The following is a 12721-nucleotide window of genomic DNA, read 5'->3' as shown; positions in this document are numbered from 1 at the left end:
AAAGGACGCAGCAGCTAAAGCAGCAGTAGCCGCAGCACTAGGAGCCGTCGTAGCAGCGTGAAACCAGCCTCCGAATATTCGGATTCAGTGACTTGAAAGGCCCCCTTCCCCCCAGAGCCTGTGAGTCCTTAACACACAACACCCCGCCCACCCTGGTCCAGCACCGCCTCTTCCGGCGGCAACCGCCCTTACCCCCCAAATCACCTACCGAATTTGGCGCGGTTTCCGAGCGTTTAAAGACGCGCCTTGTTGTTACTGCTGTTATAGCCGCATCGTGGTCGCGTTCTATATATCCCATATATATCTCTATATATTGTTTTTTTTTTTGGGTTTGCTTGTTTTTTGCAGTGTAGAGTCCAGTGCAGTGCTAGAACAATTGAAAATTTATGAATAACTGCCGTGAAAGACTGGAGGCTAAAAAACTGAAAAGTTATTTGCGAAAATAAACCGAAAGGATATATAGTGAGGCTGTGAAAGGCTCTGCAAGGACCCTTGGATTACCTTGCGGGGCGAGTGGAAGCGCGAGTGCCAAACGCCGCCGGTAAGTCAACTTTTTTTCAAACAATTCGAGTTCTTTTTTTCGACAAATTGTTTGCTTGGTTTTGGTTTTATTTTTACGAGAAATATTAATTTATAAATGCTTGATTTTGCTCTTCATTTTATTATTTAAGAGCTTAATTATTTAACATTCAATTGTGATTGATTTGGGTTCCAAAGAATGCGTTTAAAATAATGGTTTTCTGTTTGAGAATTTCTCTCTCCAGCCAGATTTTAATATTATTTCTTATTTATTTCATAAGGGAGAGTTGTCCTTACAAAGCAGAGTCCTTTGGCCCTTGGATTACATTTTTGATGGGCTTAGGTCTTAAAGAGATAGTTGCCAGGCCATCTGCAGCCTTTTCTTTATCATTTTTTAATATTTTCTTGGGACTCCTTAAGGGCAACCTTTCTCCACTCGATTCCATAGGATTTGTGTGTATTTATAGATTCCTTCTTTCATGCCATTTGGCCTGCCATTATCGACGCCTTTATTGTGCTTCCGCATTTATTTTGCACCCCATCCTGCCCAGCTACCCCATCCTGCCCAGCTCCCATTTGTGTATTTCGTTTGTTTTTCTGCAGCCGCAAACTTTTCGCTCCTTTCGCCCTTTGATGTGCTGTCCAACTAGTCCGGGTCCGGGGCAGAGGCGGAGAGGCGGAGAGGGTGTGGCCGGACCAAGGACCCCGGACCCAGGACCCAGGGCAGTGATGATAGGCAACTTGTTACGATGACCACGATGATGAGCGAATTGAAAGCCTTTGTGCCTGCTTGCGGTTTTGTCCATTTTTGGAGCCCATTTTCCATTTTCCACTTTTCAGAAAGAGAAAAACCCTTTTTTTTTGTGTGTGCCAGGACAGGGTCCTGTGCTGTGAAATCGAATCATTTGGCAGGCTTTATATTTAATTTGCATGGTCTGGTCTGGTATGGTTTGGTCTGGCCGCCCACTCCCTTCATCCAAACTCCGAAAAGGGTTCAAAGGACACGGAGGGATTCCTTTCGAGCAGTTGACTAAATTAAATAAAGGCGGCTTGTAGCAACAGTTTGCGGTGTTTTCGCTGCAAAGTATGCCACGAATTTGTACATCATATTTTTTAATTTTCTTTCTTTTTGGGGCTGGGATAGGAAGGATAACGAAGGCCAAAGAGGGAAAACTAGGTTACAAGGAGCTATGGCCCGAAACCCGATCGCATTGTTGAGATACTTTCCGCATTCTGTTTATGTTTCTTATGGCTTTCGTTGCTTCATTAGTTAGTCCTTGAGCAGAGCAGAGAGTCCTTGGCTTGTCATATTTTGCAAATTTCATTTCCATTCTTCGCGTCCAGGACTCGCAGGAGAGATTGGGATTTTGAGATTGAAAGGCAGAGACCCACTTGAGTGCGCTGGAAACCTGCTGCTGGCGTTTGTCGCATTTGTTTGTTTCGGTGCGGCGGTGGGACGAGCAGGGCAGGGCAAGGACAACAAGGACGACGAGTCCTGCGGCAGCGGCAGCCGCAGAAAATGGCCGCCTCGACAGCGGCAGCCACAGCGCCCGGCCACAAATGAGTGCAACTTGCCGCGGCTCAGGACGAAGACGCTGCAGCAGAGGATGATGCTGCCACGCCGAGTTGCCACAACGACAGCAGCACAATAGCAGCAGCAGCACCAACAATGCCAAGTGCCAACCACGCCGAGCAGCGAAATTAAGTGCCAAAGGCAACCACCGAGACAAGCGCGACAGAAAGCGAGAGAGACTTTCATCAAAACTGAAATTTGCATAAAAAACAAAAGGAACAAGGACCTGCATCTCCTGGTCCTCGAAGAACCTGTAAGAAGGCGGGCCCAGCATCGCGGAGACATGTCGGCGACACCCTGGTTGCTCCTCCTGCTGGCCACCGCCGGCAGCACCTTGGGCGGGCCCCTGCACCACCAGGACCTGCCGGTGGCCGTCTCCCCCACTCCGACGGAGCCCGGAGTCACGGTCTCCAGCCAATCCAACCAAACGCCAAAACCCAACGAGTCAGCCCATGTGGCTACACAAGTGCCAACCACGCCAGCACCACTGGGCAGCAACAGCACCACTGCACCACCTTTAAGTAGAACAAGCAGCACCACTGAAGCATCCACAGTTGCTCCACCAGTACCCAAGGAAGTCAAGGAGGACCTGCAGTGGCTGCACCCACAACCACCGGCGGTGGTGCAGCTGCTGGAGTTAGAGAACACAGAGGCACCTCCACCACTGGACAGCGGCCACGATGGCAGGAAGCTGACCAAGAAGAAGCAGCTACAGCAGCAGCACTTTCCCAGCGGCAGCACCACTCCAGCAGGCAGCACTCCAGCTAGCACCACTCCGGAAAGCACCACTCCGGCAAGCACCACTCCGGAAAGCACCACTTTGGCAAGTACCACCCCAGCTAGCACCACCACGACTAGCACCACAGTGACCACCACCACGGCAACCACTACCATAGAGACGGAGGTGGAGAGAGTGCCCACAACCACCCCCGAAAGGATAACTGAAAGCAGCACCACACCGGAGATTACTGTCGAGGAAGAGGAAGCGAAGAGCAGCAGCGCCACCCCCTCTACGACCCCCACCAAGCCACCGCCCTCCGCCACGCCCCTGCTGCCGGTGCACAACGGCTATCTGGGACCCATTTTCATGGGCGAGAAGACCTTCAGCGTGGTGCATCCTCTGAGGAAGCCGCAGCCGCCGAACCACCAGCACGTGGCCTCCATCGAGAGCCAGCTGAAGAACGGCCGGTTGGTGGAAATCCTGGCGCCGACGGCTCTGCTGGAGCAGCAGGTGCCGGAGACCACCACGGCGCCATCGCCACCGCCGGGCCTCACCGCCTCCGTGCTCTCCACCACCGTTTTCCAGGTGCCCGAACTGCAGACCAGCACGACCCGCCTGCCGGGCACCACCAACGGCGGCGAGCGCACCGAGTCCAAGATATCGGACATCCAGATCGAGGTCTACGACTCCACGGTGGACTCCATAGTGGCCTCCACGAACTTCCGGGACAACGAGGGCTTCTACGCCCCGTCTCCGCTAGAAACAGGACCGGGCACCACCAAACCACCCCGGGAAGTGCCGCAGGAGCGGTTCACCCAATACGTCATCGATCGGGCGGACGTGTCTACGCAGCCCGCGGGCGGAGGCGCTCCCGGGCTGGGCAAGCCCGAGCCGGCGGCCATCGAGATCCACATCAACGTCTCCGAGGCATTCGGAAGCGAGAGCGAGGACCTGGAGTTCTCCTACCGGCAGCCCAACGACAAGTCCGGCTCCTCGTCCCTCGGAAAGACAGGCGGGGACGAGATCCTGGTGGTGGAGATCATCGACAGTGGCTCCGACAACAGCAGCTCCGAGTCTGGATCCCTGGCCGGCAGCTCCGCCTCTTCGGAGCACCTGAATCCTATCTTCACGTTCCGCAACTCGGACGCGGCGGCAGCACCACCGCCCCCCGTACGTCCTCCGCAAGACACCACCGCCGACGAGCTGTTCCTGGCTGATCCTAGGCCGCCGCCACCGCCACCTCCGCCGCCGCCGAGAAAGCCCAGCATTGACCGTGACTCGGACACCATATTCTACATCTCGAACACGGAGGTGAAGGTGGGCGAGTCCCTGCCCACGGTGCTGCCCGGAGGCGGCGGAGCGGAGCAGCGCAAGTACCAGCTGGAGAACCAGTTCTTCCCCCTCCAACAGCCGGCGCGCCCCTCCGAGGAGGACATCATCCTCTCGCCCTCGCCGCGCCACAGCGCCGACTCCTCGCTGAAAATCTTCCGCTCCAGCTCGGGTTCCGTGTCCGGGAGCAGTGGCGACGGAGCTCCACCTTTGGACGTAACCTACGTGGGCGAGTCCGTAATTGAGGTGGAGCAGCAGCAGCCGGTGCAGTCCACGGTGGCACCACAGCAGCAGGACATCATCATCCAGCCGGCCGTCCTGCCGGACCTGGCCATCGGAGTGCCGGTGATCGGGGAGCTGCCGCCGCAGATCGAGCTCAAGGAGATCGACTACATGCCCTCGGACCTGGGCGGGATGTTCGACGCGGACCTGCACGGGAACAGCATCGACAGTGAGCCGGACGTGATCGAGAGCTCCATCCAGTACGGTGGGGACCTGATCGACGACGGAGCTGGCGGAGGCTTTGACGGCGTGGAGGGTTCCTATCCCTTCGAGAGTCCCTCGCACCGCCAGCAGGGACTGAGCCACCTGCCGAACCGCCCGCTGGACAGCCACCTGCACCGGGACCAGCTCCCAGTGGCGGAAATGGTGAATGCCACCCTCCTGCAGAGCGAAGCGGGTGCGGGATCTGGATCTGGATCGGGTTCTGGATCGGGCTCTGGCTCGGCCTCGGCCATGGCTCCTCTTCTCTCCGGCAGCCGGACCATGAACGCCACCGGTCTCTCCGACGAGTCCATGGGCGACTACGAAGGTGAGTTTCGGCCTCCCTGGAGGATCGTAATCCTGGCTAACCTTGCTCTTCCTTTTTGCAGGATTCTTTAATGTGTTTGCCGTGTCCACGGGCCTCATCATCGTCATCCTGCCCTCGGCCCTGCTGGTGTCCATGTACTGCGCCATCAGGTAAGTGGAAGGACCTCCGGGGGAAGGATTACTCAATCCCCATAAGCGGGGAAATAGAATTTTGCCAATTAAGAGGATGAATCCGTCTTATCTGTCCGCTAGGCCTTTTGGCCCGTCTTGGCCCCGTGGTGGCCCTTGTTGGCCCGGCTAATTGCTTACGCCTCGTGTGTTGCCTAATCAGCTTAGCCACTGATGTCCTGGCGCACACAAATCAAAAATAATTGCAAGCCGGCCGGGAATTGACAGGAAGGGATAAGCGGCGGGGGTGGGGGGGACGCGGAGGAAGGCCCCAGGCCGGGATAGACTTCCTGTTCAGGGGAGAGGGTGGCAACCCTAATCCGTTCGCTTCTATTTTAAGGATTTCCGGTGGCTGCTCTTTGCCTTTGGCGGAATGTGTTGCCTGCTTTTCAGCGCCCACCTACGCATACCTGAAGAATGCACTCAATCCACAGCAATTTGCCAGGACCTTAGCCTCCCCCTCCCCGCCCCCTAGGCAGTGGCGTGGCAAATCGCATTTATCAGCCTCATTCGTGGCGTTTTATTTCTCATTCGCATTCCCACCACCCGACCGACAGACAGACAGACAGACAAGAAGGCAACAAAACATTGACAAATCTGTGACGAGGTGGGGGCCGGGTGGCTGAGACTGCCTTACTGGGGGGGTGGCTGGCAGGCACATCCTTTATCGCCCGCAGTCTGTCCCATACATAAATCTTGGCAACGCCACGAATCGGGCGCCCGAATCTTTGGGCGAAGCCGCTTTCACGGTAAACACACATCCCCAAAAAGCCCCAGCTTAGGCTGTGAAGTAGGAAGGAGGAGGCTGGAACGCCAGCAACTTCCTCTCAGTGTACTCCGGATAGAAAGTGGGAAAAGTGAAACCGGGTGTCAGATTGCCGTCAGTCTCTGAAGAAGAAACTGAAGGCGCAACAAATCAAGACGACGGAATCGAGACTCGCAGCGGCCGGAAACGGAAGTCGCCACACACACACACATCTAAAGGGAGCTAACAAGGCAGCTGTTTCGGCAAAGGTGATCCCTGAGCCTTCTTATAAAGCATGTTTATGCTTTTCCCGACTTTTTCCCGAGTGCCGCAGGAAAAACGCATAAAACGGCAAATGGCAACCGCAAACGTTGCCAGTTTGTTGTTGCCCCACACGCCCCAGCCACCCGGATAAAAGGTGGCCCAGTCAAAATAAAAAGGAAACACACAATTTATTTGCCTTATTTCTTGGCAGGACACTCTGCGGCTATGTGTGTGTGTGGTTGTGAGGAAATTGCACAATAAACTCTCGAGACGAGAAATTAGTTGTGCGTGTGGCTCGTTTTCGGCGGCTTTCCAACTTGAAATTTGTTGAGTGCCAATAGCGCTACGAGGGCAGTACGAAGTGGGTACATAGACGATACTCTGGGGACCAAACTTTCCCATGGAAATGTTTCATATTAATGGCACTGAGAGCTCATTGTGTTCGGAATTCGCTGCCGACATGAATCATTTCTGTGAAGGACACGATTATTTATGGTGCTAGGCAGGGGGGGTGGGGGCTTTCGCTTACAATCAACTTTTATTTGAGCATGCCCACCACCCCTCCACCACCCCTCTTCCTTGTGAGAAATCCAGCGTATTAGCCAAGTAATTGCAGGCAGCCGCAAAGTAGGCAACAAAATGTTAATTCCAGTCGCGGCATCATTAGAAATGCATTGGATTTCGAAACTCTGAGCTCTCTCGGAGCACTTTTCCAGCTTTCGCCACCTATCACCAATCTACTTTCTACTTTCTTCCTCCCTCTCTCTCTCTTTCTCTCTCTCTCGCTCTGTGTTGCTGTCTCTTTTCTACAGGTATGTGCTGAACAACAAGAACTCTTCATCTGGCGGCGCGGGAGGCGCCCATGGCGACGACAGCGAACAGGGCCAGGACTCCAAGCACGAGGTAAGTTAACAGCCCAGCCTCAGTCCCCAGACCCCAGCCCCCCTTTAGAAAAGCAGAACACTTTTGAAAGCCCTCGCCATCCCCCACGCCCAGTCCCCCCTCTCAGACTTGATGGAAATTGAAATTTAAACGCAAGTGCCATCCCCTTGAAAGTCCCCTGGATCCTGGATCCTGGATCCCGAATGCACTCGGGCTCTCGAGAAAATTAAACAATGGCGGAAATTTCCGGTGGAAATTTTATTGCTTTCGCTGAAAGATGAAATTAAAGACGGGCCAGTGCAGCTTAAACCGGAGGAGGAGCTCATGGAGGAGCTGCACCCCAAAAAGTAACAGCTTTCCAAATTGAATTTAAAGCCGAGACCGAAACGGACTTGATAGAATCCAGTCGGATTCGGGTCCTGGAACCAAACTGGAACCAAATTGAATTTGATTTTGAAGGCCTTGGCAGAAGTTCAAGTCGGAGTTGACTTTGAAATTGAAATTAATTCCGCCGTCTGGTAATGAAATTCTTGGCTGCCTGACTGGTCGAGAGCGAGTGTGTGTGTCAGTGTGTGTGTGTCGTATGTCCTTGCTGCTGCTTTCTTCATATTCCCCCATTCCTTCGGGCTATCTTGCAGTCGGCCTCCTCGTCACTCTCATCGACTGCCTCGGCATTTGCATCCGCCTCGTCCTCGTCCTCCTCCGCCTCCTGCCCGCCGCCCGTCTACCCCACCACTGAGCATTTTCTGGAGTCCCTAGAATTCCGTTTCGAGATGCCAGAGGCTAGAGGTCTCCAGACTCCCGGTGGTGCGGCGGCAGCCTCAGCCGGGGAGGTGCCGAGGGCACCGCCCCTACCCGCCAGCGGCTCCGTCACCAAGATGACTCTGAAGGACAATCATCTGATTGTCGTCACCGAGGAGCGTCACGTAAGTTCGCCAGCCACCGCCGGATCGGTGTCCTAGTCCCTGATCTTGTTCTTGGTGTCTCTTTCTCTCTGTCCACCTTTTTCTCTCTCTGCCTGTCTGCCTGTCTCACTTGCACGCTCTGTTGTCTCGTTCGCTCTGGTCGGGAGTGGGGAGTTGGGAGGATTTTTTTGTGTCATCTGGATGTTGTCGTAGTTAGTTGGCCTGCCCTCCCCTCCAAAAAATAAATGAAATATCCCCGACATGGTTCGAACTCTCTCTCTTTCTCTCTCTCATGCTGCCCGTCTCTGTCACACATCTGCATCTGCATCGCACAGATATTTATCGTTTAGTGATTTAGTGGATACCTAGAGGTGTTTATTTTTCTCATTTTTCGTTCGAATTTCAAAAATAATTTATGGCGATTTTATTGCTTATGCCGTTCTATTTCCATTTTTGAATTTTCTGTTTAAATTTGTATGTTTATTGTTTATTGTTTGTTGTATATTGTTTATTGTTTATTGTTTAGTGATTGCGATTGAAATTGAAACATCAGTTTTGGAGTTTATTGGCGCACTCCCATGCATATCTTGCAATATTTCGTATGTCCTTCTATGTAAATTCCACAAAATCAGGTTAAAGGACTCGGTGTGTTTGGTAATTAGTTCTGCACTTGATTGTTTCCTTGTTGCCTGGTCCTTGCAGCTCGAGTGTCCTTTTGATTCTCATCCGCCTGGTCGATTGCCCTGGAATGTCCTGTGCCGGTGTCCTGCGGCCCGAATGATTTTGACAGCCAAAGCCTGGTGTCGTCTATTTGTCAACCCTGCGGGCCAGGAGCCAGGACACCACTGCGAGCTTGTGTATGTGTGTCGTGGCCTCGAGGCGCGACTGGCTCTGTGTGAGTGTGTGTGTGTGTCTGCGCAAGGATATGCAAATGCAATTTTCGACACTTTCCGCATGGCAGCCAACCGATTTGTCTGCTCTGTCGCCTTCGCTCCTGTTACCCTGTTATCCAGTCTTCAAGGACTCTCCTCCTCTCCTCTCCTTTCCTTCCTTTCTGTTCTGTTCTGTTCTTGGTGTTGTGTTGGATGTTAGTTGGATGTGCCTGTGTCCTGCACCCACTTAGCCTGCTTTAGCTGTTCATTGATTTCCTCGGCCTTGCAGGACATCTCCCGCAACGCCCGGGAGACCAAGATGCACACCGACAAGGACGGCGTCTTCGTGGTGGAGGTGGCCCGCGGCATCGACTCCAAGAACCTGCAGCCCGGCGAGGCCCCCGCCTCGAGTCTGGAGACCACGGAGCTGCCCTTCGACACCAAACTGACGGCCAATGGACTGCACCACCTGGACGAGCAGTCGCTGCCCCCCAGCCACGAGCAGGTCCAGATTCATGCTCCGCCGCAGGACTTTGCCGGCACCGGACTAGCCCCCCTCCACCTAATTGAGGAGGCCTCCGAGGAGCAGGCCCAGGAACCAGAACACGACCCTGAGGTCCACGCCCGCACCGGCCTCTCGCAGTCGGACCTGAGCTCCACCTCGTCCGGGGACTCGAACAAGCGCTACTCCTACGGCAACCAGGAGCTCTACGTCATCGAGCAGCCCGGCTACGCCACCAGCTCTCCCACGGCCAAGCCCATCCTAGTGACCCCCAAGGAGGCTTCTCTAATGGAAGGAAACACTGGCGAGGAGGTGAAGGAAGTCAAGAAGTCAGAGCCTGAGACCTCAGAAAACCAAGAGGTTCCAGCTTCAAAGAAACCAGAACTCTTTGAAGAGAAACCTCCAGTTGAAAAGAAAGAGGAGCCGGAAGCTCCAGAGGAAAAGAAAGAAGAGACTCCCCCACAGACCGAAGATCAGCCAGAGCCGGAGAAGGAAGAGGAAATCAAAGAAACAGAGTCAGAATCAAAGCCAGAAGTTAAAAATCCAGACGTGGAAGAACCTAAGCTGGAGGAAACCAAACGGGAGGAAAATAAGCCGGAAGAAACCCAAACCCTCGCAGAAACCGAAGCCGAGAGCAACTACGACAGCCTGATGAGCCTCCCGGCACCTCCATCCACCGAGGAGATCAAGGAGCTGGGCGACTACGCCACCACCGCCCTCCTGGAGTCCAGCCAGATGGACTCGCTGCCGCCGCCACCCCCGCCGGCGATGCAGGAGCAGTCGGAGATCATCGTGGCCAATGGAAATGGCATTGGAAACGGCAAGGACCTCGACTTGGACGCCGGCGAACCCACCACCCTAACGCCGCCCGCCTCGCCGCCGTCATCGCCGCCACCACCCAGCACCACCGGATGCGGGGGCCTGGCCAACGGAATCCACGCCATTCCCACGGCGGTGGATGTGAACGGAAGTTAAGACGGAACCGGATCCGAAGGCGGATTGGGGTAAGCAAGGCATTTTTTTTTTTTCGCACTCGGCGGTCAGATCTCCAAGAGATCTAGGTCTAGATTCTAGGATGTAAGGATTACTAGGAGTACTGACACCCACTCGGGCGGACGGGAGAGCTCGGAAAGCAGTTCCCCGCAAACCGTAAATTAATACGAAAATAGAGAGACAACTTTTTCCACTTACTGTTTGTTGATTTTCAAATATAATAGAATAATAGCAATTAAATGCGATTAATATAAAAAAAAACGTGAATAAATCATAATTAATTGTTTGTCTATTTGCGGCCGGCGGCCCCCTCCCCCCGCAATGACCCGCCAAAAACCATCAACCACCCACCACCCACTCCAGAAGAAGCAAAAACCAGACGATGAACTGGGGAAGGGGCCGGCCGACTAACGAGTATTTCAATGTCTATAACTACAGTACACAAAACTATATTAAATAAGCTCGCAACCGAAACGATAACGATACGCCAGATATATATCCTATATCCGATTCACAGAACAAACTGAATAGAACAGGATGCCCTCCGGTTGGGAGTGTGTGGGGCGAACAGGAACTGCAGATATGTATGTATGCAATGGCGCATAATTAATTAGGCTAATTATTTAAACACGGAACACGGAACACAACTCTAATGTCAAACCAACACGAACCACAGAAAATGGCCTAATTGCAGCGAAATAGTTTCGGTTCGATTGGCATGTCCGATGAGGGAGCCTGGCCATTGCACCGGGCAGGGTATGATGTGTGGAGGAGGCCTAGGCTGCTAGTCAGCAAGGGGCTGAGTTGGTTTCAAAAGGATCACATTTCGAATTCCAAAAGCTACAAAATACACTAAATACTTAGTCTTTCGGATGGATTACCTCTAGGTTATAGCATAGTAGGGTTTTCGTGAGGTATACGTAGTGTGGTGGGGTTACTTTGTAAGGGGAAGTTCTAATGGTCATCTGGAGATCTATAAAAGGTGCTCTGAAGTTGAAGACCTTAGAAAGAGGCCCTACAGAATGTGGGTTATAGGATTGCAAGGGCCTAAACAGGATGGTGACCCCGACAAGGAAACCTCTCATGGTACATGCTGCGTATATGTTGTGAAACCCCATTTCCGCCACATCTGCACTGAGAACAAATGTAGGATCTCGAAAACACACACGAGGTCAGGGCGAGTATTCATGTTTCGCAAAATACACACAGAGAAAAACTCACTTGACAAAATCAAATGTGCCGAACTTTTGTAGCAAGCCAAAAAAGCACAATTTACAAAGAGAAACGAACAATTTATAAATGTACTACACACATTTTAAAGGATAAACTAGCTATAGCCGTATAGTCGGGATATATATGAATATATATGTGTATCGCTGAGTATGTGTATGTCCTTTTGAGTGCATGTAGGAGCTAGGAGAGTAGCGTTTTCTTTTCCCCGATACTTATCGATAGGCCTAAGGATGCATCCCTATTTCCGGTCTAATCCGACGTATATACACAGACAGACATACATACATATATATGGCATATATATAGACGCGATTGATAAATTATAGAGCCGAGGAGGAGGAATCTTTGAAAATCTTAGAAATAAAGCCAAAGTAAACCACAACCGTACACTGCAAGTGGCGCGTATTTGTAAGTAGTAGGAATCATCTATGCCCGTTTATATATACATACAAATATATATATATATATATATATATAGGTGGAATATAATCCCTGACTAACGATTTAACCACTTTTGTTGTTTACGTTTGTTCGAATTGTTTTATTGACAATTTCTCCCAAAAGCAAAGGAAACAAAACCGAAATCGAGCGAATGCCAATGAGGAAATATTATGAATATTATGAATAATATTAAATAAATAAACTTAAACTACTCGTAAATCAAATATTAAAGTTAGGCCAAGCGTTTAGAACTTTTTTTTTTTGGGTCGAAAGCAAAACAAAACGAAAACGAATGGAAATAAAAAAAAAAAAGAAATAAGTAAATGTGATTGTTATTTAAACTTAAGTTATTATTAATACTTAAAACTTTAACTGATATGTGTGTGCGTGGGTGTACGTTTACGAAATTTAAAACCAAAATGAAATGAAGATAAAGCCAAACAAAAAAAAAAATCGAAGCAAATCGAAAAGAAAGTGGGAGACAGAAAATTAAATAGAAAAACTTTAAAGAAAAGTTAAGATGGCAATGGAACGCTCAACAGTAATGGCAGGCGATTTACGATAAACGATTAACGATTAACGATAGCTGGCAACTATGTGAGGTAGAAAAGTTAGCAAGCCCGGCTAGTTTTGGGGACTAACCCGCAAATAAATGAAATTCAATATTAAGAACGATTGCAACCGAAACCAAGAAGAGAAATACACACAGAAGCAAAGTCAACCGAATGGCATTTTCATTGGGCATGGGGAATTGGTAGCTGGAA

The 12721-nt window shown here is 51.4% G+C and overlaps 1 protein-coding gene across 1 annotated transcript; it reads left to right on the top strand.

Moving 5' to 3' along the window:
* The first annotated feature begins 1878 nt into the window (after positions 1 to 1878).
* On the top strand, positions 1879 to 10730 carry LOC108122817 (uncharacterized). Its single transcript, XM_017237626.3, has 4 exons — positions 1879 to 4953; positions 5015 to 5102; positions 6942 to 7032; positions 9078 to 10730. Exons 1-4 carry the CDS (start codon positions 2376 to 2378, stop codon positions 10263 to 10265), a joined length of 3945 nt encoding a protein of 1314 aa, XP_017093115.2. The 5' UTR covers positions 1879 to 2375; the 3' UTR covers positions 10266 to 10730.
* Positions 10731 to 12721: the final 1991 nt, after the last annotated feature.

Source organism: Drosophila bipectinata, chromosome XL, assembly GCF_030179905.1.
Source record: "Drosophila bipectinata strain 14024-0381.07 chromosome XL, DbipHiC1v2, whole genome shotgun sequence".
Classification (NCBI taxonomy): domain Eukaryota; kingdom Metazoa; phylum Arthropoda; class Insecta; order Diptera; family Drosophilidae; genus Drosophila; species Drosophila bipectinata.
Note: the sequence above shows the minus strand (reverse complement) of the source record. Positions and strands in the feature narration are given on the sequence as shown.